We start from the raw sequence: 26,494 nt of genomic DNA, 5'->3' as shown, positions 1-26,494 counted from the left end.
TGAGTGAGATCGATCAATCCGATTCTGATCACATGCATTAGCTGCACATTTTTCAGTTTTAGAGCTTCCCACTATTATTTTAATAATCGATTATATCATCTGCCAATTATTTTTTGACCATACATTTTATACAAATATTTTATTTTATTTTATTTTTTTTTGCCATGAAACTCAGCCCATCTTGATCAGTAGCTGATCAATCAGTACCACTAACTGTGAAATGTACATTATATACATATTTTATTATATTGTGTATTTGATTAGTGCCATTTGTATTAGGGATGGTATCGGTATTGGGCTGATACCCGGCCTAATTTGAAGGTATGGGCACTTGCGACGAATAGAAAATTGCCATTAATTTAATGAAATTTTAAGTAAAATGTTACATTGTAATCTCAAAATCTTTCAAATTATTTGTCATTGTTTTTTGGGGGGAAATTTTATGTAAAGTACGAGTGGTATCGATACTGGTATCGGTGGCTACAGGACTACACAGGTGTTGAGTATTTGTACTGGCATCAATCTGGAAAAAAAAAAAAGTGGTATCGAACATCCCTAATTCGTATCATTACGTTTTGTCATTACAGTATAGATAACTGTTTTTTCTCATTTATATTCCAGCCAATACAACACGAATATTTGAAGGTTCTCGTATCGTTAAGACCGGGATGGTAAGTTGACCACTAGATGGCAGTGCACGTGTCTTACGACAGGTAACCTCATCACCTCTGCCACTCTCAGCCTACAGTATCTCCGGTCTCATCAGCCGACATGGCTCCCATAAGCTCCGGTTCCTCAACGTGGACGTCCTCCGGCATCCACTTCTCCATCGTCTCCATGGCGACGGGCCTGGGCCCCTCCTCGAGCGGCAGCCAGGCCACGGTGGCGTCGGTGGTCACGAGCACCTTCCTGGCGGGCTTGGGTGTCAGCGGCGGGGTCATCTCTTCCTTGCCCAGCTCCGTTTGGCCAACGCAGGCGCCCGAAGCCACCCGCGGGCCCCCTCGCTCGCCCGCCCCGCCCGCAAAGCCCACCACCGAGCCGACGCCGGCCGCCGAGACCGACTCGCCCGCCGAGGAGAAGCAGGCGGCGCCCAAGGGCGAGGAGGAGGAAGACGACGAGGGGGACGGGGAGGGGGAGCAGGACGACGGGGGAGCGGAGAAGAAGAAAAAGGACAAGACGACGCCGACCTACGAGGAGACGCGAGCCAACGGCACCGTGGCCAAAGAGTCCGTCCTCCCCACTCCCGCGTCCACGGCCAAAGAGAAGGCCACGACAGTCCACGGCGGCAATTCCGCCAGCACGGCGACCCCCACGCAGGAAAGCCTCACGCGCGTCAACGCGGTCGCCACTCAGGAGTCACGCAACGACAGCGCCGAGATGCAGATCCCGCAGAGCTCCACGCTCTCGCCGAAGATCGGCAGCGACGGCAAGAGTCTTTGGCCGTTCACCGTCCACACTGGTGAGATTTCCTCATCCGATCACAACGTGTGAACTTTCACAAACTGCTTTAACATAACAAATCTTGATTCAAGCCCAATCTCAGTCAAAAGCGCGACTGTTGGCTTTTGTATGCGAACAACACCTGAGGGCAGACGCCGGCGCCTCAAGGTTTTCCTTTGGGCTCGTTTTTAAAGGGTTTGCTTCAAGAGAAAAGCTTATTTAGATCTTTTTTTTTCATTTTTGTCTTGCAGCGTGTGGAGGGAGCATGCCTGGCTTTACAAATGTGTTAGTGTACTGTCACTGGAATCTTTCGACACTGTGGAAAAATGTCAAATGAAGAATGTTAGGAAAATGAAGTCATTAGAATGAGAATCAGGGCTGGACAAAATATAGAATTGAATTGAGAATGATCCATAAATGTCAATTGAATTGTTGAATTTAAATTTAAACAGGAAGCAGAAATTTGAATTGCAGGAAGTACAATTTAAATTCCCCAAAAATTCAATGAACATTTAAGCAATGTACAGGACTTTATGTCCACAATTATAGTCGATCGTTTTGTGGGTTTCCTAAATAACAATAAATAATTCGGTTTGAAGAAATAAGATACAATGTGCACCTGAGAAAAAAAAATCTCAAGTTATGAGCAGAAACAAATGTACAGCTGGAAAATTAAGTCAATTAAATTGTAATTTTAAGGGGGGGCCGGGGGGGGGCTTGGGGTCACTACATTAAAAGAAAATTGCATTTTATAGGTAGTAGTAGTAGAACTGCAATAAAAAAAATATATATAAATGTCGTATCAAATAGATTAAATTTCATACAAATATAAGAACTTTATGTACACAATTATAGTAAAGTCATTTTGTGGCTTTCCTAAATAATAATTAAATTTGGAAAAAAAATAAGATACAATATGCATCTGAGGAAATAAATCTCAAATTATGAGCAAAGAAAAATGTATAGCTGCAAAATCAAGTCAATTGAATTGTAATTTTATGAGGGGGGGAAAACGCAGTACATTCGAAGAAAATTGCCTCTTTTTAAGTAGTGGTAGAACTGCAATTAAAAAAAAATATATATAAAAATGTATCAAATAAATACATTAAATTTCATACAAATATTATAAGGACTTTATGTCCGCAATTATAGTAAATAATCATTTTGTGGCTTTCTGAAATAATAATTTGGGGAAGAAAAAAAAAAGAAAAAAAAAAGATCTGAATCAAGTCAATTGTTATTTTCTTGGGGGGGGGGGGGGGGGGGACCCAGTACAGTAGAAAAAAAAAAATGTCTTTTTTTTTTTTTTAAGTAGTAGTACTAGAACTGATATATATATATATATATATATATATATATATATATATATATATATATATATATATATATATATATATATATATATCAAATAAATAAGAGATTTTAAATAAAAAAATAAATAGCAAAAATAAATAACAGATATAGCCTTTTTTGAAGTGGTAATATTACTGCAATAATGAATGTCAAAACTCCCACACAAATGTAAATAATAATATTCTCTAGTGACCTGCCATTTTGGCATTTGGATATCATCATTAAAGATTACAAATAAAAGCAATTTCAGCCTGTGTAGAGTCAGGATACAAATCGCTGGCGTTGGGCCGAAACCTCATAAGTCTTAGTTGGTGAAATTCAGATTTTTTTCAAAAATCTATACTATTGGTCGTTCCACACATGCGCGTTACTTTTACACACTATTGAGCAATCCAAAGTGTCGAAAAGGACTTACTCTATTGTGAGGATGCAATAACACGACGTTTATGGGGACTCCCGAAAACTACGGTAACTATTTTGGAGGTACAAGTTTTTGGCCCGACACCACCGTAATGTAAACATCGTAATTTGAAAAATGCTCTTGCCTCATACTGTCCACTTGTCAATGAATTTGTATTTATGTCTTGCTCCAGAAAAGACTCCGTTGTCCAACGTGACCCGAACGCCTCACCCCGGCATGGGCAGGATGGTGTGGATCGTCCCTTTGGTGGTCGTGTCTGCTCTGACCCTGCTGTGCCTCATCATGCTGCTCGTCGTGATGGTTTACTGGAGGTGAGACTTGTACAAGATGAAGGCGCCATATTGTGAACGCCACAATGACAATTTTGAACAAAGATGGCGCTTGCTCGCAGGTGCAAGAATGCACAGCATCACCTCTTACGAGAATGGCAGGTTTTTCGTCCTCTTGGGAGTCATCCATTTATTCACTCCCACCATTTTGGGGGATATGATCACACCCTGCCACCCCGAGCACCACACAACCTGTATTTCCTCATTTTTTTTCATTTTTTTTCCAATCAGACTCATTGTGACCTTTCTTGTTAAAAACGACCCAACTATCATTAGTGCTCTAATTTATGTGATGATTCCTTTGTGTGCCTCCTTGCTGCACAATGAAGGCCGTCACCGTGCGAGGCTTGAGGCGCAAGACCCGAAGGCCCCGCAGTACTGCAGCCCCAGCTGTGTTTTCATCTGCTCGGCTAATTTCCAGCCACGCAAAGCGAAGTTCCAGTAATTACACGGGTCAAGCCACTGGCACAAGCGGGATAGTTAATGAGTTACAAATAGCACTACTGGCTATTTCCTCAACTGGCCTCATGCATATTTATTTATTCCCCTAAAGATTATGCATTATTATTTTATACGTAGTGTTTTAATTAGGTATTCTCATAATTATTCCATTGATTAATCTGGTAATCAAAATTACTTTTGCCCAATTAAAGAGTTGTAATGAATAAGTAGAGGAGAAATTTCTCCGTGGATTTGAATACATTTGTCTGCTGAGGTTTTATATATATATATATATATATATATATATATATATATATATATATCAGGTTTTATTTATTTTTTATATATATTCACTCTTTCACTCTTTGGGTATGTATAATTGAACTTGAGATCTCAAATGGAACAGCCGTCTTTAATTAAAACATAAACTAGGAAACACTATATTTAAATGCAAATGCCCTAGTGTGTGGTAGACAGCCAAAACAAAGATAACATGCAGTCCAAATCATCTGGAAAAAAATATATATATATATTCAAGGAAAAGCCATGTCTGCTTTCCACTGTGCAGCTTCGCAGTTTAATGGAAATATGGAATAGATTGTAATATTTGTACTACGGATATGCTCAAAAAAATCAACACAGGAATATATTGTTGGCGGAACTCTTCACGATACATGTATCGATACGGAGTTGTCAGAATTGATATTGCGCAATCATTCATAAAGTTTGCCGGTGCGTTGCTACATTCCGAACAGGCACGTTGCGGAAGACCAGCTGGTAAACCGGAAGCGCTGCAAACATTAAAAGAAGACAACATTTTTGCCATCTATCGTAATAAAACTGTCTTATGACTGCTTTAATAAAAATCTATGTAGTGGTGTTAATTTCGTCAACAAAAACAAAACAATAATTTTGTCAACACACATTTTTCACCGAACTAAAACCAGACTAGACTAAACTAAAACCCTCATTAATTAACAATAATGGGACTAAATCAGTATGCATTTTTGTCAACTAATGAAGACGAGATGAAAATGGGCTTCACTTAATAAAAACTGAACTAAAATCTGGACATTTTAGTTCATGAACAAAAACGAGACGGAAATGATATGATTTTGTAAAATCTTGTCTCTTGTCGCTAATCTGTCAGTGACACTATCATGTGACTAATAGTGACACACACCCTTTCAAACCTGCAGCTAACGAGTGCAACATGCACAAACATGGGACAGACAGGAAGAGGATTCATGGTGAAAGGTTAAAAAAAAAATAATAAGTAAATTATATTCATAACATTAATCCATTAAGGCTATTATGTTCCAACGATAATATTAATCCAACCGCTAACTAATGCTGGCTAATTTACTAGCTTGTAGCATGGAGCCATAGTAGCCACTTGTTGATATACTGTAATTGTGTGTCAAGTTGTTTTTCAAGTTAATTTTACGTGAAATAATGTTGAACATTTCCGATCTAAAACTATCTGCTGACAAAAAAAAAATATACAGGGGTTAAATGATTGTCCTGACTAAAACTAGACTAAAAGGTTGACAGTTTTTGTTGACCAAAACCAGAATAAAAATAAAGACTATAATGTCAGATTTCTAGTCGACTAAAAATGGGCTAAATAAAAACGGGATGAGGTTGACGAACTATGTTAAAAACTAAGAAGCGTGATTGAAACTGAGACTGAATTTAAAAATGGCTGATAAAATTAACACTACGACTATGTAGGAAAGAAGTAAGGCTATATAAAGGCATGCAAATTTGTGGGAAGCGGCTCTTGCGCTTGTGTAACATGTTCATAATCGAACAGAATCGAATGAGGAATTCTTTGTGTTTGTCTTTCAAAGTGTACGTTTTACTTTACCTGAACTCATTTGAAGTTTAAAGCTTAAATTGACTTTCCTATTGAACGTCTTGTTTCCGTAACGGTGCATAAACCGGTGACAGATTTTGGCATCGCAAGACTTTGATGCTTGCAGGGAGCTGACCATCCCAGTGGTTGTTATGACAACTCTCACAGTTCAGACAATGTCAGTTCCCCGGGGTAAGTGGCCATGATGAAAGATGAAATCAAACCTTTACTCTTTCTGTTTGAGCCGGCCCTCGCTCGTTAGCATTCCATGCTCATTAACACCATAATACCGCGATGCCTCTAATTCGTACATGTTCGTTTTGGTGAAAGAGATGTCGTGAGCCCGTTCCGTGGGAGTATTTTTGTCTGATGTGTTTGCTCCTCCTCCCTTGTCAAAGTTAAGGTCACGAGCAGAGCTCCAACGAGCTTAATTGCCGCGCACATCTGGACGCCTGTGAGGCTCGCGAGCTGTTTGTCGAAAGCTCGCAGATGTTTGAGGCCGCCGCGAATCCCGCGCGGTTTCCCGGCATCTCACCGAAGCCTCGCTCCCATTTTTCTTTCACAACTGTCATCCCTTTCCAGAAAGCCACGTTCGTCTCGGTTCGTGTTCCCCTCAAAGCGCGCCGTCGGGAGGCGAGCGTGCGCGGACCTCGCTGGTTAGTTAGCCGCAACGCATCTGCGCCCGTCGGGAGATTGATTGGAATTTGGAGGCCCTCCCTCCACTATTTGTTAGCCCACCCTCCCCCTCACCATTCCTTCGCTCCATCCCTCTCTTTCCATACCTTTGTCACTCAATCCAGTCTTTTTGTGTTGGTTGCCTGTAAAGAATGACTAGCATCTGCACCCTTCTCTGCAAGTACAGGTAGGATCACACCTGGGTCACCTTTTTAGTGGCAATTGGCTCTTTTGTATGTTTAGAACTCTACTTTGTGTCTTTGAAGGGCTTTCATAAATTCTAATTGTTTTTTCTCCCCCTCGCCATCCATTCATTTCAATCCATTTTGAATGCATGCGCAATTCGTTGTCGAAGATTAATTTGGTGACGCTCCAAATATAATTAACACATTTATCATTTTTTTACGAGATGCTTTGGAAAATTGGATGTATGTTACCTAAATGGATGAGCTTGCAGACTCTAATATTAAATAACTTTTTCGCCGCATGGCTGTTTTCAACGCATACACTTTGTTGTTCCTATTTATGTTGGTTACAAAGCAGAGTGGATGCTTTTGAATGCGGCACATTTTGTCCCTGAGGAGGCGGTTCGTAGCTCTTTACACGTTACCTGGAGTCTGTTTTGGCAAAATTGTCATGTCATGTCCGACGTGGCGCATTTGTGCGTCATTCAAGGCAATATTTCGATATTGTTGACGGCGTCTCTCTTCTTTTGTCTCTGCAGGAGGTTTTTCCAGACAGCTCACTTCTATGTTGAGGAGAGCAGCTCGCCTCGGGTGGTGGCCAATGAAAGCATCCCCTTCATCCCGATACCAGGTAAACAGCAGGATTCTCTGCAGCTAAATAGTCAATTTTAATATAACACCACCGACCTTCCTTGTTTTCTCACTTCATGTCAGTTTTTTATAGGGATGTTTGATACTACTACTTACTACTACTACTTTTGCTGTGTAAAATTTGACCCAAAAACAATGACAGACCATTTTAAAGAAAGACGTATATCCCTTTGTCCTCCTGACTACCAGCAGTTCAAATTTGTCCCCTGTAGTGGACCTTTTTAAACCTGAATATCTTCCACCAAGTGCATACGATTGAATTACCTCCTTTTAGAGGACATTCAGAACTCTCCAATGATACCAAATGTGTAGGGGTGGGGCTTTGCTACCTTTGATTGCATCATAAAAGAAAATGGCTTCCCTCAGTGCAAGCACTTTTTAGGGAAGAGGAATAATAAGTGTAGAATATTTTTTATTGAACAAATGTAGGCTTTAAATGTTGTTAGCATGTTTTCTATAAGACTCTTAAGAACACATTAAAGGATTGTTTGAATTATTTTAACTGTATTCCAGCCTAGCATTTAAGTTTTTAAAAATGTCCTCTGTAGTGGACACATCATAGCTTAAAAATAAAAACTTTTTTTTAAAAGATTTCTTTTGCAGTATTCCAATTACTTCACAAAGATTGGGGAATATCAAAATACATCATTGGACAATATTTTTTTTCCTGGTAGTCAGGAGGATATAGGATTTTCCAACAGCATGAGAAAAAAAAATAGGCCATTAATAGTTCAATTTAAATGTTTTAACTTGAGGGAACTCTTTAAAATTGTATTTATTAGTTTAGTTATTTATTTAGTTTTAGTTTTTTTTTTTTTTTTTAAAGCTGCTCACCCTGGGTACACCCCGCTCCTTTTATTTTTGTTTTTAATTAGAAAAAGGTAAGTTCAAGTCTATTTCAGTTATTGAGAAATTTTGGAAAACATTCTTATTTTATTGTAAAAATTAATTGGGAATAGTTTGTTTTAATTAATCATTTTAAGACATGCCTCTGGGATCTCCCTAAACTTTTGTTGGAATTCTAAAACTAAAATGTATATTGTCTAACATTAAAAAATAAAATAAAAAATACTTTGACAAAGTTAAAAGTTGGACTTTTCATTTTGAAATAATTTTGACACCAATATCAGTACTAATTTCCTTCACTCCGAATAATAGGTGTTGGTCCTGAGGAGGAAAAAAAACATCCTCTCTAAATTGCATTAAATTAATGGAAATTAACTATTCTTGTAATTTCTAGTTCCTGATTATAAAACAGTCACAAAATGACGGCCTTACCAATACCTTAAAATAAGGCTGGTATCTGCTGATACCAGTAGCTAGTATCAGTACTCGCCCAGCCGTCATTTTTTAATATATTCTAATGATTTGGCATGTTTAAATTGCATTATTTAGGTGGGAAACAAATTCAAAATAACCCTCCTAATTCAGGAGCTATTCTCAGATCACTATAAACATTTCTCCAATGGTTTTCTCTCTGTTACCTTGATGTGCATATTTGCACAATTTAAGTTCATTTACATGTGAAATGACTCTGGGAGTCTCTTTGCAGCCGAGCACTGGGGCTGGCTGGCTTTTTTCTCTCTCTCTCTCTCTCTCTCTTCCCCCCTTCTCGCTTTTAATGTTCCCGGCAGCCGAGCACTGGCTGGCTGCTAGTTGATATCAGGCTTAAGTTTCTCTGTCACAAAGCTCTGTGACATTTGAAGACGGCGATATCGTAGTCACAAAGCGCAGCTGATGTCGCCATCGACTCGGCATTAAAATTCCACTTTCATTGCTTGTCGCCTCCTTTCTTCCCTTTTATTTGCATTGTAATGTTCCCACAGCATATATTGTCAGAATAACTGAGCAGGCGGTGGAATTGAGTCAACTAAGTTCAAGGAAAGGGAAACTCGCAGAGCTGTGATCTGAACGGGCCTTTAGAATTTAGAAGTAATGGGAATATATTTAAGCGTTTACAATTTGTTAAGAGACGGATGATGAAGCTCTTATATGCTCTCAAGAACTAATTAGCCTCTTCAACACTTTGAACCACATCATATAACCTGAAGGACATTTTGATAAATGGATAGATTAGCAAAGAAGAGTCCCCTTTCACCATGCGACCAGTTGGCCTCTTTAGGTCCCAGGTGCAATGGTGTGTTGGTTTAAACATTAGCCGGCATCAGCAGCCATGACAGCTGGGGCCCCGGCTCTATTGTCCCCGTGCGGCTGCTCCACCAGCCTTATCAAAGATCCCTCGTGTGTGACCTCGAGATGATAGGACTCTACTGAGGCAGATGCTCCCACCAGAAATGCTCCAAATGTCTGAGATTTCCGACACCAGTTATAGGAATTCTTCAGGTTTTTGTCCCTTTGTTGACAGTTTTCAACGTTATAGTTCAAGAATTCATAGCAAAGGGAATTTAGAGCATTTTTTTCAGTTGACTGGCTTTTGAGGGTGTGGCTAAAACCTAGCCCCAGATTAACAAGACATTTTTCCTTTTACTTTAGAGACTTTAAATGATGTCAATTCATCTAACAAATGACATTGTCTTACTGTGTTATCTTCTTACTGTAGATGACATGGAAGCCATTCCTGTCAAGCAATTTGTCAAACACATCATGGAACTCTACAAGAACAACCTTCAAGGCTTTTCTGAGGAGTTTGAGGTAAACGCACACTCAGTGATTGTCCTAGCTTGAACGGCACCCGGCGCGAGACACTCCACCGGCACAAATCTTGCAGTGTACAGAAGGCAACTGTTGGAATGATTTTGACTTTTTTTGCTAACATGTTTGTTTTGTTTGTGTTATAAATCAGGGCTGATTGTTCAAAACTACCTCATGTCAGTAGATTTAAGCGACTGGTAACGTTAACGGCACCATTTTATGTTTGGTGGGGTGGTGGTAGTGACCGCTCACATCACTGATCAGCTAGCATGTTGTTGGCATGGGGTTCTATAGGGCTGATATATTAATTTTCTCATCGAAGCAGCAGTGGCTTCCGTGGGTGAACGCGAGGTCTTTTTGGTGTATTTACGATTCACCATGATGTATAGTAGCTAGCATGTTGTAGCAGGCAGCTTAGCAAGTCGCTTATATTGGTCTGGATTTTCAACTGCTGTCCCATTACCACCGACGAAATGTAGAAAGCACTTATAGGTGTCTTCGGTGACATTTTTTGCGTAAATCCCTGCCTTTTACATGCTTGAAGCCAGCGCAGACATTCGTCTATATTGCTCCTAGAAACTCCCTTCATTTTATCCCGTTCACATAGCGGCAGACACTAAAGCAGCAGAGCTTTGTTGTAACCAAAATACGTCAGTTAAGGATATTTATGTTGAAATAGCGAGTCAGTTCACAAGTTTTGATTCGTACTAATACACTCGCTTCAATTGCCTGCATGTGCAGTAGGGATGTCACGATAAGGTCAATATCCTGATATCATGATATTAAAACTGCCACAATATCGTCGTCGTTGTGTTCACAATATTTAAAAGGAACACATCTATTCAAAAAGTCACGTTGATTTCCATTTGTGCAGTTCTAGCACCCTCTAGTGGATAGTTTATTAGTGCAATTTAATTTTCATTAGGGATGTTTTGGCCTTCTATGTTTAAAATCTATGCTAATTGTCAGCTGAAGGGGCACCTAATTTGCTTGTGAAGCGATCAATGTGTGCTTACATTACCAAGTAAGTGCCTCAATATTATTACTAGCAATTGTAGGTGGTTTATATGCATTGTTGTTCTGTACAAAAGCACAATATTGTGCTTTGTTTTTTAGTATGAGCTCTTTTTCTTTACAATATTGTGATCGTTTTTAAATATCGCCAACGCCCCCACAATATTGTGATATTTATCGTATCGTCACCTTCATATCGTGATATCGTATTGTGATGTTTGGATATCGTTACATCCCTACTGTGCAGTGCTCCATTTCTTGTCCGAAACACAACTGGCCACGCCCACGCGCTCAGCACTGTTCTAAAAATAGTAGTTTGGGGGTAATTGTGAACAGCCCTCTTCAGAGCACTTTTTGATCACATGATCTGTAATTGAAATGGTGAGGATTATCTATTGAGACGCATTAATCTCCAGCGCATGTTATGACATCGCAGGAAAACTATCAAACACACTCATCTAAAAAATTGTTCACAGATTAGCTTTCCAAAAAATCCAACGTCAGTTCTCACAGTTTTCTGATGTTGTCTTGTTTCCTTCAAATGTCAAAAAAGTCCAAGTGTGTCCGAACTGGAGCTTACACTGCAGCTCCAACAAACAGAAACAACATCAGAGTGAAGCAGACTATTCAGCATGGTGCCATGTTCCCCTTCAACTTTTGCTCTTTTTGGATCAAAATTTGGGAGAAAGACACACAGGCAGTCGCAGAGTTAATTAGGGTGAAAGCAGGTTCCGAAAGAAGACGAAAGCTTGGCTCCTGAAGGCTGCTCTTTAATTGGGTCGTTTGGCGTCGTGCTCAGATGCTCATTTGTCATGTAAATACAACACGGCGAAGGAAGGAGGAGGAGGAAAAGCAGGTTGTTTGAGTTCAAGCGCTTAATAGCATTGGCTGTGCTGAAACGCAAACCAAATCGTTGCTTGATTTTTACTTTGCACTTTTTCCTGAGCTCTAAACGCAGGAGAGATTCAGAGACATGAGATTTTTTATTTTTTTTTCACTTTGTTGTGTATGTGTTGAACCAGTGGAGGCGTTTTAGTACTTTGCAGCAGCCAGCAGAGAGCACTATTAATTAAGGCTCAACTAGTTAGAAATTGGAAGAGAAAAAGTGTACAGGAAATGAGTGAAGTTCACTGCGGGAGCATTTTTGAACTGACATTAGTTGTAAATCCTGCTCCTTACAGCACAGGCTGGAAGAATGTGAATAGAGTGTGACTCCCAGGTTAGCAAAATTTGCACATCAATCAATAGCCATACAGTTGGAGTGTTTTTAAAAATTATTTTTTAGCTGTCACAAAATGACGTGCTCACTTGCATGCCTCCTGTTGTCTCTTGCATTTAAAAATAATTAGCTTGCTATTTGAATTAATAGGAAAAGGAAATGTCCCTATTAATGACCAGCTGTAACACCAAGCTGCATTATGCAAAAAATCAAATCATACAGTTTAGCTAAACGCGATAGAAAATAATTCAATAGCATTTTTTTTTTTGTGTGTTTTGTTTTTCTCGCTCTCTCTCCCCAGGAGGTCCAACGCTCCACAGCCGACCTGAAAATCACTGCGGAACACTCCAATCATCCTGACAACAAGCACAAAAACAGATACATCAACATTGTGGCTTGTGAGTCTGCTGTGAAACGGGATTAGAGAGGATGTCTAGTGCGGAGGAATCCTCTTATGTTTCCCTAACCTACTTTTCCTCCCTTTAACAATAATTTGCTCAAGTCTGTCGATGATTTCCTCGCCCGCAGATGACCATAGCCGGGTGAAATTACGAGCGCTGGCCGGGAAAGACGCCAAACATTCCGATTACATCAACGCCAACTACGTGGACGTGAGTTGAAACGCTTCATGTTTCGCCCAAGTCTTGTCAGCATCATCTTTAATTATGAATCATGTTGACTCGTGTCAGGGATACAACCGGCCCAGAGCGTACATCGCTGCCCAGGGTCCGCTCAAGTCCACCTTTGAAGACTTTTGGAGGATGGTGTGGGAGCAGAACACCGGAATCATCGTCATGATTACAAACCTCGTGGAGAAGGGACGGGTGGGTCGCAGTCGTTGCAAAAACGAAAATTTGACCAACATTAATTCCCTCGTGCTTGTTTTTTCAAGATATTTATTTCTATTGTTTCAGTATTTGTCTGTTTTTGTAATCACTCATGCAAGTTAATGCTGGTAAAAAGTTTCAAATGCAATTATTTTATTTTTTTTAACCATGCACATTTGCAGAAATAATCTTTTCAAAGATTTTTTTTAACCTATCCTTTGTTGTTTGTTTCTTTCTTTCTTTCTTTCTTTCTTTTGGGGCATGTTGGTGCCAAGGAACTGTTGAAGTGATCTAAAAAAAAGCTTCATTTAGGCTAAGGTTTTATGTATTATCCTTTGTGTCATTCCATGCCAAATCAACCCGGAAAAAATCTTTCAATGAAACTTGCTGTTCTTGTTATCTTGCAATGCTAAGTTTCACCTCTTTCAGATAATGTTGCTTAATATGTTGTTAATAGGTGTGTTAGTGTCAAAATTGATCATAATTAGTCCCATGACACCCCTAATTTTTCATTTTCATTTTTTTTTTTCTCAACAGTCAATGTCTACCTTAATAACAAACATCATGATCAAGTACCAATTGCTGTGTTTTGCAGAGGAAATGTGACCAGTACTGGCCTACAGAGAACAGCGAGCAGTACGGAAACATCGTGGTGACGCTGAAAAGCACCAAAGTGCACGCCTGCTACACCCTGCGCCGCTTCCTCATACGGAACACCAAAGTCAAAAAGGTAAAGACATAAAAGCATCCTGTACTGTATTGTTAATTATATCGCCGATATAATACATGACGCTGTGTTCTAAGATGCGTTTGACTTTCCAGGGTCAAAAGGGGAACCCAAAGGGGAAGCTAAATGAGCGTATCGTAATCCAGTACCACTACACGCAATGGCCTGACATGGGCGTGCCAGAGTACACCCTCCCTGTCCTCACCTTCATCAACCGCTCATCAGCGGCCCGCACTGCAGACACGGGCCCGGTCCTGGTGCACTGCAGGTACAATCCATTACTTAAATGAACATTAATTATGAGCGTTGGAAATGTGCTGACGGGCCTAGCGACGTGCTCATATTGCTTTTGTGCTGGCCTCAGTGCAGGGGTTGGGCGCACAGGAACGTACATTGTCATTGACAGCATGCTGCAACAAATCAAGGACAAAAGCACAGTCAGCATCCTGGACTTTCTTAAACATATCCGCACACAGCGCAACTACCTGGTCCAGACGGAGGTAAGTCCCCCCCCCCAAAAAAAATACATGACAAAGGTCATCCATGGTTTAAAGTGCTTAACTCATTTACTCCCAATAACGTATAAATACGTTTTTTTTTATGTTCTAAATGTCCCAAAGATGTATTTATACGTTTTTTTGTTTTTTTTATGCTAGACTAGAGCATACAGAAGGCTTTGATGCAGCCTCTCAACTGCAAAGAACGGTTGCAGAAATGGTAGTTATTACACAAACGGCCAGCAGGTGGCAGCAGAGCAAAGGAGACCAACCAGGGCCATCTTTGAAAAAAAGCTCAATTACTTACAATTTTAAATAGATTTGTGAAAACTGATGAAACTTAGCTCTCTTCTAATGCTAATTGCTAAACGGGAAAAAAAACGGAAACAGATAGAAACATACTTTTTTTTTTCCTGATGAAAGAAGAGACTTTAATCTTTCTTTTGATGGGTTCCATGCTTTTATAGCAATAGAACAAAATATTCTGTGGGCCTTGCAAAATCAGTCAAAATCCAGTAAAACAGCTGGGAGCGAACGGGACTGCTTCTGTGAAAATGGCTGGGAGTGAATGAGTTAATACTTAATGCTTTCTTATTTCTTATTCGATTTTTTTATGTATGCATCTCTGTCAAGACTGTTTGCAAAGTCAGTTTAAAATAATTATTACAGCTTTTTTTTTGACATGGCGGCCTCATTTGCAACTAAGTGGCCTAAAGGGGTTTAATAAAATATCCCCCCACACATTTTCACCAAGACGAGCGCACTTAAATGTTGATGCAAGGCAGCATGAAGACGAAATTGTGACACTCACCGTTGAAATGTCAGCCAAAAGACGACTCATCAGAGTAGGCGTGTATTTCTAATCCTCTACTGTGCAATTTGGTAAATTCATGCATGCGGTAACCTCAATTTCACCTGGTGCCGCATCACGCGGTTCTTTGAGGTGAAACTGATGTTTTTCTGCCAGATCCAACCAGGCTGACCTCCGCCACCATCAAGCTATATCAAACATTCTGCTTGATGAATATTTTTTTCCCTCTTTTGTGGAACATTTTCTGTAAACTCTATCAAGATGTATGTGCTTTTCAATGCTTGTCATTTATTTACGGTCATGAAAATTTTAACAGCCGTATTGGGGGCTCAAGGCAAGGCAACTTTATTTACATTGCACATTTTCTATACAAAATTACTAAAAGAATGTACATTGACATTTAAATAAATTAACAGAAGACTTTAAAAACATTTAACAGGGTTTCCGCATTAATAAGCTTTGTCATTACATGGATTTTGCAAAGAAAATAATACAAATTAAGGCGGTAAATGACATTAAAAAGCATTAAATATGATGTCCAGAGGCATTAAAAATTGAATGTAAAAATGTTGTTGCTCATGCATTATTTAAGGAGTCGCTGTAATTCAATTTAGCAATAATTAATGTGCTTAAAAATATATATATACTTGTGAGTAGTTGTAATTTGCAATGCACAAAATGGCCTGGAGTCCGCAAGTTGCTTCTTGTTCCAAATACCAATTGCTTTGAATGTGAAAAGGAAAAAAATTCTGTCGCCAATGTCCAACATGAAACACTAATCCCACCTAGTGGTAGGAAACTACCTTGACAAAAATGCATGACTCTGATGCAGTACACTCTTTTTAATATATCCTTTTCACTTCAAATAACTTTGTGAATTACTTTAAAATGACTATAGGACTGTCTCAGAAAATTAGAATATTGTGATAAAGTCCATTATTTTCTATAATGCAATTAATAAGCAAAAATGCCATACATTCTGGATTCATTACAAATCAACTGAAATATTGCAAGCCTTTTATTATTTTAATATTGCTAATTATGGCTTACAGTTTAAGAAAACTCGAATATCCTATCAATTAAATAAAATGCCATAATCAGCAATATTAAAATAATAAAAGGCTTGCAATATTTCAGTTGATTTGTAATGAATCCAGAATGTGTGGCATTTTTCCTTATTTAATTGCATTACACAAAATGGACTTTATGACAATATTCTAATTTTCTGAGACAGTCCTGTATAACCGGATTAATTTCTGATTGAATTGCTGGTTAACTATGGAAGTCATGTGATTAATTACGATTGAAAAATTGTAAGCAGCTGGCAACCCTAATATCTAAACAGTATATGCATATATGTACGTATATGTGTGCACGTGAGCATTAAATTTGTTTGCATTAAATTAACTTGTTGATATGTGCAGAAATCCCGATTATTATTATTTATTTTTTTAAGAAATAAAAGTAGGTTATAACGCAATTCTTTCCATTGCTGTTGTCCTTCAGGAGCAGTACGTTTTCATCCACGATGCTCTGATGGAGGCCATTTTCAGCAGAGAGACGGAGGTGCCCGCCTGGCAGCTGCACGGCGACGTCAACAGCATCCTCACGCCAAACTCGGCGGGCCGCACCCGTCTGGAGAAGCAGTTCAGGGTGAGTTTACAAGCTTGTGGTGTTGTCACTCGATCCCTAATGGCATCATCCTCGGGAAAGGAGGCGGTCTCTTGATGGGAAGCTTGTTAAAAGCGTGTACGGGAACAGCAGTAATCCCGTTTTATTGGCGGGGAAGAGACACCAAGCCCTGCCGCGGAACAGCGAATATAGCTGTGAGGACAGTAGAATAGTTGATAGGGATGTAACGACTATACAAACGTCACGATATGATAATTATTATGATATTGTGGGGAGGTTGGTGATATAAAAAGAGGTTTCGATACTGTATAAAAACTCATGTTGTAAAAATAAATAAATGAGTCTCCTGTTGGGGAAAAAAATCACATTATTGTATTTTTGTACGTACTAACAGCAGTGACAAAGAAATAGGCTTGGCTAGTCAATTTTATTGTCATGTGCTCCTATTCACTCAGCAGTGCAAAACATCATCTAACAGTCTATGTAGTTAACAATGCTACCTTCGATTGAAGAATGCAAAAAGTGCTTATTTTTAACAGATGTTGAAAAAAATATTTGCTGTATGACTGATTTATGGGAGTGATAACTGCCGCAGTATGTCCAGTTAACAAGTTTTTGTGTATGGGAGGACTAATCAGACAGGGTTTTGTATTTGGACAAAAAAAAAAAATAGATATATTAAAAATAAATAAATAAATAAATACAAATAAAATAAATGTGAACAATTGCATGGATTTGTCTCGGCTTTTCAATGCTAATTACCTGAGGTCATAATTATACATGTAATTCAAATAATACAGGTAATGGTAACCTCTATCTAATAATAATAATAATAATAATTTTAATGATAATGAGGCACTTACTTGCTAATGCATGCAGGCATTGTGAATCGGAGGAACTCAAACATGTTCCCCTTCATTTGGCCATTAGGTGCTGGTCTTAAACAGTGGTGGTCAAAACATGCCTAATTAAAATTAAGCTGCACTAATAAACTAACCACCAGAGGGTGCTGTAGCTGTACAATTGGAAATCAACCTGGCCTTTTTCACAGATACTCTGCTTTTAATATCGTGACATGACGACGTGATATTGCCATTATTCCTTCCCGAGTAGTTGATGGCCCTCTAAAAATGTTTTGTACTGTAATTGATTACGTGAATAGTTTAAACTGTAAATAGAGGAGCAATTATGATCCCAACATTGTTAAATATAATTTTAAACCCATTTTACAATTTACCCTTAAAAGCAGATGACAGTTTATAGATTATTTGGTTTTGAAAAATTATACTCATGACCAGCCCAGGCTAAGCTTGACTTAAACTGATGTATTAGTTTCCTATATGACAGTACTATAGTGCCATCTTGTGGCATCTTCAGTCGTTATAGAAAAAGACTATGTTCATCTAGTAGCTGGGGATAGTTTCTAAAATGTGCCAAAACAACCAGAAAACAAGCCTAAAAATTATAACTGGGTCTGTTTTAGCGAGGAGTTCATTTTTTCCCGAGCAGACATGATTATGAAAGCGAAACTTTTCATTTAAAGTTTTTATGATAGCAACCAATTTCAAAGAAACAAAACAATTACTGCTTTCCAAATTAGGTCAAATCAGAGGTTAAGCAGCATCCCGTAATGGATTGTTTTGACCGCGGCTGCACTGCACATAGAAGGGTTCCGAAATTGTGCTTACTCCGTGTCTATTTTACTAATTAAAACAGGCCCGTGCGGCTTTCGCAGTCTTTGTGTTGGATTGATTTTAACACCATGTGATTGACTTTACCCCTCTTCTGTCACCAGCTGCTGACTCAATGCAACACTCGCTTTGTGGAGTGTTTCAGTGCTCACAAAGACTGCAACAAGGAGAAGAACCGCAACTCCTCGGTGGTTCCATGTGAGTCTCTCGTCCACTTGCACCGCTTGTTTGTTCACAGAGCAAAAAAAATAAAAATAACGAAGGAATAAACATCACTTTGCCGCATTTCCTCATCCAGCCGGTCGAGTATGCAGGCTGTACATTATTAAAGACAATTCCTCGTCCAAAATTAGAATCTATTTCCATAATCCCGTAAGTTAATCGCTCGATGCATTCCTGGCGCCCGGCCAGAGGAAATGGAGGTTGTTGTTGCTATGGCAACAGTGAGGAATGGTAATGAACGTGCGCGCTATCAGCCAGTGTGATTACAGCCGTCCGGGTTCTGACTCGAGTGTGTGTTTCTGCCCGTACAGCCGAGCGAGCGAGGGTGGGTCTCACCACTCTGCCTGGCATGAAAGGAACCGATTACATTAACGCGTCCTACATAATGGTACGGCCTCTTCCAGCCCCGCCCATTCCATTTGCACGTTGGCTGTCCATAATGCACGCTTTAAAAAGCTTGCTCTTTTGTCTCCTCAGGGTTACTACAGGAGTAATGAGTTCATCATTACCCAGCATCCTTTGCCCCACACCACCACTGACTTTTGGCGGATGATTTGGGACCATAATGCACAAATTATTGTCATGTTGCCTGACAACCAGGGCCTGGTAAGCAGCCTGTAAACAGATCCGTTGCATTCAAGCAGAAACTGTCTATAAACTCGCAAGTTCAATGGCTGCAAGAAATGTAAAGCTAGCAAAGTTGTCAAATCCTATATTGAAATGTGTAACTAGGTCAACTAAAATGTCTGCCTCAAAGCTCCACCAGAACTATGTTTGCGTTGTTTACCTTTTATGAAGACAAATGGAGTGGACAGGAAATTATTGAGCTCAATGTAACAGGCAGCGTCACTTTTACTCATGACATGGATTATTGTTGGAGCATAGTCTATAAGTGACTTTTAAGACGTGTTTGTTTACCTTAAATGGCCATCGCTAGCGCGTTAATGCTAATCGCGATTGCTAACCGTTTAGCATAGTCTAATTTTGTTGGTGTTTAATACTGCTCATGTACAGAAAATAATAAATAGTAGTTATAGCCATTAAATTCAACTCATGTAGATATTATGATGCACGTGAAAACTAAATGGTGGTTGGTGTTTGTTTACCTTAAAACGCCATCACTAGCGTGCTTAATCGTGATTGCTCACCGTTTAGCATAGTCAAGTTTTGTTGGTGTTTAATACTGCTCATGTACAGAAGATAGTAAATAGTAATATCCATAAAATTCAACTCATGTAGATATAATAATGCAAGTAGGAAGTCAATGGTGGTTGGTGTTTGTTTACCTTAAATCGCCATCACTAGCATGCTTATGCTAATTGCGATCGCTAAACAACCGTTTAGCATAGTCTAATTGTGTTGGTGTTTAATACTGCTCATGTACAGAAGATAGTAAATAGTAGTTATATCCATTAAATTCAACTCCTATAGATATTACAGTATGATGCAAGTGGAACTATAAATGGAGGTTGGTTTTGTTTACCTTAAATCGCCATCACTAGCACGCTTATGGTACGTTTTTGATCAAGTCAAAATTTTTAGGAAATTATTACAAACATAGAGATGTTACACTCATATTTTGTTCTGACAACTACTGTGTTAGAAAATGAAAATATTTTTTTTGTTTGCTTCATTGCGTGCAGGCCGAGGATGAGTTTGTTTACTGGCCGAGCCGAGAAGAGGCCATGAACTGCATCGCCTTCACCGTCACGCTGATCAGCAAGGACAGGCTGTGCCTCTCCAACGAGGAGCAGATCATCATCCACGACTTCATCCTGGAAGCCACGCAGGTATCCGCATCTGCTTTCGCCTTGCCACGTCCTCCCCCCCCCGTACGCCTAATTCTCCTCCTCATCCCGTCGCGCATCAGGACGACTACGTCCTGGAGGTGAGACACTTCCAGTGCCCCAAGTGGCCCAACCCCGACGCTCCTCTCAGCAGCGCCTTCGAGCTCATCAGGGTCATCAAGGAGGAGGCCGTGACGCGAGACGGCCCCACCATCGTGCACGATGAGTACGTTGAGTTGGACTTTGTTGAATTTGTCTCCTGCAGCTGCGTGCGCGTGACTGATTGTCACGCCTCCTCGCAGGTACGGCGCGGTGTCGGCGGGGATGCTGTGCGCGCTCACCACGCTGTCGCAGCAGCTGGAGAACGAAGGCGTCGTCGACATCTATCAGGTGGCCAAGATGATCAACCTCATGAGGCCGGGAGTCTTCACCGATATTGTAAGCGGGGCGGGAAATTCTCATCATTCTTTTACTGACGGTAATGAATGTTTAGAGACGCTAATCAGGTTTTAATGTCATTTGCTACAGTAATCAGTTGGCTAATTGGGAATTAGCTTCTTTTTTTTAAGCTACTCTCCGTTATTTTCTAAAAACTCACCTATTAGAAGTGCTCCTTCTATAATGCTCTAAGATGATGGTGCTATTATAGAATTGGTCTTATAAAAAGCATAATGGGGCAGATGAGCATGTATGTGCAATTTTACACACTGAAGTTGCGTTTTTGCAAAATCAAAAAGTCTGAAGACCAATTTATTTTAAGAGGAAGCTTGTAAGATGAGTTTGAAATGTCAAACCATGTTAGCATCATACTTGTTGTTGGTATATTTATGATTTAAGCTATTAATATAGGTAATGGTAAACAGACTTCGGACCCACCATGAATAGCTATATTTGTCTGCACTTTCTGCAAAATACAAATAAAGTATTATAGTTAAAAAAATAAAAAATCTTAGTTTGAACTCCTCTGGAGTCTCTATTATCATAATTCATGAAAGGTTAAATAAAATAAAATAAAAAATAAAAAAAAAAGCATATAATATCGATATAGATTAAACCACTCAAGAATCTTTTTACAGAAGCCACTCCAGAGTGCATTTTATATTATTATTAATATAATAATTAAAAAAACACAATAATAATAATAATAATAATAATAATGTATTGTTACTATTGTGTTTTTTTTTTATTATTTTATTAACATTTTATTTATTTTACCTATTTTGCAAAAATGATTTTTGTAAATACATTTGAACACACCACACTGCCTCTGGGTTGGCAAATGCATTTGGTACATTGTCGCCACCCTCTGGCTACCTGTGGTAATGCACCAAAAGTATTTGCCATCTCCCAAAAGAAAGTCAGCACAAATTAGGGATCGATTTAATTAATGTAATTTTAATATATACATGTCACACATGAGGATGAGTCACAGGGCCTGTCAATCTCTGAAAGAAAAAAAAACTACATGAACATGGATATGGATGTTTTGTAATAGATAGACTTAATTGTTGCTCATTAATGTCAATTACACATTTTGTCCACCAGAGGGCATTCAAATATTTATTTGTGCAGTATTAAAATGTCCTGTTCTTCACCCACCTATTACAACTATTACACATCATTATAATGCACTTAAGTGTAGACGACTGTACTGGACTATGCGGTACTATTTTATATTGTACTATGCTAACCTGCATTAAAATAAACTGTACTTAACTATATTAATCTCAACTACACTGTTTTTTATACAGTTCTTGGCAATACTGTACTGTAATTTAGTATGAGCCTCTGTACTATACTACACTAATAGGTGCTACTACACTCCACTGTATTACAAAAAAAACAACTAAAAACAAAAAAAAAAGTACTATAATTAAACTATACATTTCTAGATTGTATTGTACTATACTAGAGTCAACTATATTTGTGTCCTTTTGACCAAGTTTTACTATACTATACTGTCGCAACTTCTGCTATAGTTGATGATACTGGACTTGACTGTAACATCCTTGACACAGATATATTCTAACTAGACTGTAGAATAATTTGCTGAATCATACTGTGCTATGCTAAGATGCTGTAATGTGGCATTATAGCCTAAACTGCAATGCAAACTAGACTTAAGTGCAATTTCTGAAGAAATTGCGTGGGAATGCTGAAAGCATGAATGCTAATAGCTGAATGCTAATGAAGGCAATGAAAAGATAGATTCCCTGAAAATTACAAAGTAATTAACTATTAATTACAAGTAATAGTAGTAGTACTAGTAGAAACAGTAGTAGTATTACTAGTAATTATTAAGTAGTAACTTGTAGTTAAATAACAAATACAAACCCATCCACCCATTCTCAGTCAGTCGTCAGCAGGAGTCACTTTCCATAAATTACTACTATAGTAAAGTTTTTTTTAATGTATCTATTTATAAGCAATGCCGATACTCTTTCACATCTTTGGGTGCTGGTGTTAAAAAAAAAAAAGGGATTATCAGCAAACTTTAGCTAAAATCAGCACAAAAAAAGTATGCCATGTCAGTCTACTTGACACAAAACAACTCCTTGTCCAATCAGGTGGCACCTTAAAGTCACATCACTTCAGCAGCGTTCCAGTCATAACATTATTCATGATCATCATTGGACTAATAATGATAATAATAGTATTAATAATAAAGGTTAGAAACAAAGCATTCCCACAATGAAGCTTCATGAAGCACTTGTAATATTTTTGGACTCCTCTAGGTGGCACTCTTAGTGCAATTTCCACTGCACTAGCCTTTATCTTTAAACCAAGAGCACCATCTAGAGGACAAAAATATATATTGTAAGTGTTTCATGAAGCTTCATTTTCTCATCACTATTATATGGAAAAATCGACTGTCAGTCATCCACATCTAAATTGATCCTGAACCCTTTTAATGACCCGCGTGACCAATGAGAAAGCAGATGTAGTTTCACTTCAATTCCTGTTTTCGTATGTGTTTTGCGTTTACAGGATCAGTACCAGTACCTTTACAAAGCCATGCTGAGCCTGGCGGCCAGCGGAGAGTGCGGCCCCATGCACACGGACATTAACGGGGCGGCGGTGATGGCGGACCAGCGCGACCCTGCCGAGAGCATGGAGTCGCTCGTTTGAGGAGCGGCGTCCAGGCACTACTTCTTTTCCCCCCTCCCGAGAGGCCTTTTTTGCCAGACTATTGATTAAATCATTCAAAAAACACTTACAGTATTACTTTTTTATACTGACAAACATTTTTGGGATATTTATGTTTTTGCCCCCTTTTTTTTTAATGGTTTCTCGTGTTCAAATCCTGCTGAGCGTCTCGTGAGGAAGGAAGGAAAAAAAACAAAAAACAAAGAACCAAGCGGCTGTTGTCCACTTTGCACTCAAGTATCAGTGTTACTGCCTAACTCCACCCGAGGAAACGCGGGCCGAGGCGACCCGCATCCATTCCGACATCCGTTTTGCATCCCGCAAACTGGTCACGTGACCCCTCGTGCGAGGAACACTTCCCCCAATCCACGTCAATAATAGCTCACGTCAACAAAACAAAATGGCTTCTTTTTGCTCGTCACGGCATCCAATGTGAACATTTATTGCTTTTTACAGGGATTTATATTGTTATACTGTTTTGTAATATATATCTCTATATATGATATCCTTAATAGCCAATCACTCTTTGCCTATTTGTGGACTGGCTGTTTTAGTGCTGTGGGTTTGGCTCATGTTCGCGCACAGCTTTGCCAAATGTTATTATTGTGAAACATTTCAACAAAGGGACGCTGATCAGCCAAAAACTAACAAAAAAAAAGAAAAAGAAAAAAAAAGTTTCAATTGTCAAAGTGCAGATACATTTCCTCGACTATATGCAGATGAATATACAAAATAAAAGGTTGTTAAGAAATGCATGAGGATTGTGAAGCTGTTGTACTTTTTACTGGTTTGAGGTCAGCGCTCAAATCGGCCGTTTAAGAGATTGTTGTTTTTTTTCTTTAAACTACTTCCCTGTGAATTGTGTTTTGTCTCCAGTGGAAATAAAACTTTTTTTGCCACTTTGGTCAACAGGTAACCTCAACTGTGGCGATATTCTTCTTTCTTAAAGGACCTCCTCTTCCGCCTCATAACTTTCAACCATTTTAGACTGATGAAGACATTCAGCACTCTTTTTATCCGTCACCTCTCCTGGCATTTTTTTTTCTTTTTATTTTTACTATGATTGAATGTCTTTAATGGATGGTTTGTTCGTTCTTAATTTGTGTTGATGGATAATGACCTTTCACTTTGGCACTTTTTTTGTTCTGTTGATCACTATTGTTGGTTCACCTTGTCTACTGTGACTCAGCCTTCTTAAATATATGAAACATTAAATGGTCCACGCTTTAGCTGCTTTCTGGCTTTTTACTCACCAAAAGAGCACTTTTGAGCATTTTTTTAACCATTTGTTCACCAGAGATGTGCTTTTTGTTAGTTTTCTCAAAAAAAAGAAGACCATGTATAGTAAGGCTTTTTTTTAACCATAGTAAGGCTTTAAAAAAAAAAAAAAAAAGACCTTGGTGTCTTAAAAAAAAAATGACCATGTATAGTAAGGCTTTTTTTTTAAACCATAGTAAGGCTTAAAAAAAATAAAAAATAAAAAAATGACCTTGGTGTCTTAAAAAAAAAAAAGACCATGTATAGTAAGGCTTTTTTTTAAAACCATAGTAAGGCTTTAAAAAAATTTTTTTTAAAAATAAATAAATAAATAAATAAATGACCTTGGTGTCTTAAAAAAAAAAATGACCATGTATAGTAAGGCTTTTTTTTTTTAAATCATAGTAAGGCTTAAAAAAACAAAACAAAAAAAAAATGACCTTGGTGTCTTAAAAAAAAAAAGACCATGTATAGTAAGGCTTTTTTTTTTAAACCATAGAGTAAGGCTTAAAAAAAAAAAAAAATGACCTTGGTGTCTTAAAAAAAAAAAAATGACCATGTATAGTAAGGCTTTTTTTTAAACTATAGTAAGGCTTAAAAAAAAAAAAAAAAAAAAAGACCTTGGTGTCAAAAAAGACCATGTATAGTAAGGCTTTTTTTGTAAACCATAGTAAGGCTTAAAAAAAAAAAAAAAAAAAAAAAAAAAAATGACCATGTATAGTCAGGCTTTTTTTTAAAATCATAGCAAGGCTTAAAAAAATAAATAAAAATTACCTTGGTGTCTTAAAAAAAAAATGACCATGTATAGTATGGCTTTTTTTGTAAACCATAGTAAGGCTTAAAAAAAAAAAAAAAAATGACCTTGGTGTCTTAAAAAAAATGACCATGTATATAGTAAGGCTTTTTTTTTTAAACCATAGTAAGGCTTAGAAAAAATAAAAAAATAAAAAAATAAAATGACCTTGTTGTCTTAAAAAAAAAAATGACCATGTATAGTAAGGCTTTTTTTTTTTAAATCATAGTAAGGCTTAAAAAAACAAAACAAAAAAAAAATGAGCTTGGTGTCTTAAAAAAAAAAAGACCATGTATAGTAAGGCTTTTTTTTTTAAACCATAGAGTAAGGCTTAAAAAAAAAAAAAAATGACCTTGGTGTCTTAAAAAAAAAAAAATGACCATGTATAGTAAGGCTTTTTTTTAAACTATAGTAAGGCTTAAAAAAAAAAAAAAAAAAAAGACCTTGGTGTCAAAAAAGACCATGTATAGTAAGGCTTTTTTTGTAAACCATAGTAAGGCTTAAAAAAAAAAAAAAAAAAAAAAAAAAATGACCATGTATAGTCAGGCTTTTTTTTAAAATCATAGCAAGGCTTAAAAAAATAAATAAAAATTACCTTGGTGTCTTAAAAAAAAAATGACCATGTATAGTATGGCTTTTTTTGTAAACCATAGTAAGGCTTAAAAAAAAAAAAAAAAATGACCTTGGTGTCTTAAAAAAAATGACCATGTATATAGTAAGGCTTTTTTTTTTAAACCATAGTAAGGCTTAGAAAAAATAAAAAAATAAAATGACCTTGTTGTCTTAAAATAAAAATGACCATGTAGAGTAAGGCTTTTTTTTTAAACCATAGTAAGGCTTAAAAAAAAAAAAAAAAAAAAAAAAA

At 38.1% G+C, this 26,494-nt stretch overlaps 1 protein-coding gene across 2 annotated transcripts in view; it reads left to right on the top strand.

Annotated features, from left to right (window-relative positions):
- The window catches only part of LOC144024584 (receptor-type tyrosine-protein phosphatase gamma-like), a 240,429-nt gene extending 215,621 nt beyond the window's left edge, over nucleotides 1–24,808 (top strand). For both annotated transcript variants that reach the window (XM_077531034.1, XM_077531033.1), the window contains 19 exons: nucleotides 622–671; nucleotides 742–1,459; nucleotides 3,387–3,525; nucleotides 7,242–7,333; nucleotides 9,914–10,005; nucleotides 12,540–12,636; nucleotides 12,767–12,849; nucleotides 12,928–13,062; nucleotides 13,661–13,795; nucleotides 13,888–14,060; nucleotides 14,157–14,292; nucleotides 16,607–16,753; nucleotides 18,528–18,621; nucleotides 18,957–19,033; nucleotides 19,123–19,251; nucleotides 20,289–20,435; nucleotides 20,516–20,658; nucleotides 20,735–20,870; nucleotides 23,421–24,808. In XM_077531034.1, the coding sequence (XP_077387160.1) occupies nucleotides 622–671; nucleotides 742–1,459; nucleotides 3,387–3,525; nucleotides 7,242–7,333; nucleotides 9,914–10,005; nucleotides 12,540–12,636; nucleotides 12,767–12,849; nucleotides 12,928–13,062; nucleotides 13,661–13,795; nucleotides 13,888–14,060; nucleotides 14,157–14,292; nucleotides 16,607–16,753; nucleotides 18,528–18,621; nucleotides 18,957–19,033; nucleotides 19,123–19,251; nucleotides 20,289–20,435; nucleotides 20,516–20,658; nucleotides 20,735–20,870; nucleotides 23,421–23,561 (2,864 nt within the window). In that variant the 3' untranslated portion in view covers nucleotides 23,562–24,808. The remainder of the gene's footprint in view (nucleotides 1–621; nucleotides 672–741; nucleotides 1,460–3,386; nucleotides 3,526–7,241; nucleotides 7,334–9,913; nucleotides 10,006–12,539; nucleotides 12,637–12,766; nucleotides 12,850–12,927; nucleotides 13,063–13,660; nucleotides 13,796–13,887; nucleotides 14,061–14,156; nucleotides 14,293–16,606; nucleotides 16,754–18,527; nucleotides 18,622–18,956; nucleotides 19,034–19,122; nucleotides 19,252–20,288; nucleotides 20,436–20,515; nucleotides 20,659–20,734; nucleotides 20,871–23,420) is intronic.
- Nucleotides 24,809–26,494: the final 1,686 nt, after the last annotated feature.

This window comes from Festucalex cinctus, chromosome 8 (genome assembly GCF_051991245.1).
Source record: "Festucalex cinctus isolate MCC-2025b chromosome 8, RoL_Fcin_1.0, whole genome shotgun sequence".
Lineage (NCBI taxonomy): Eukaryota > Metazoa > Chordata > Actinopteri > Syngnathiformes > Syngnathidae > Festucalex > Festucalex cinctus.
Note: the sequence above shows the minus strand (reverse complement) of the source record. Positions and strands in the feature narration are given on the sequence as shown.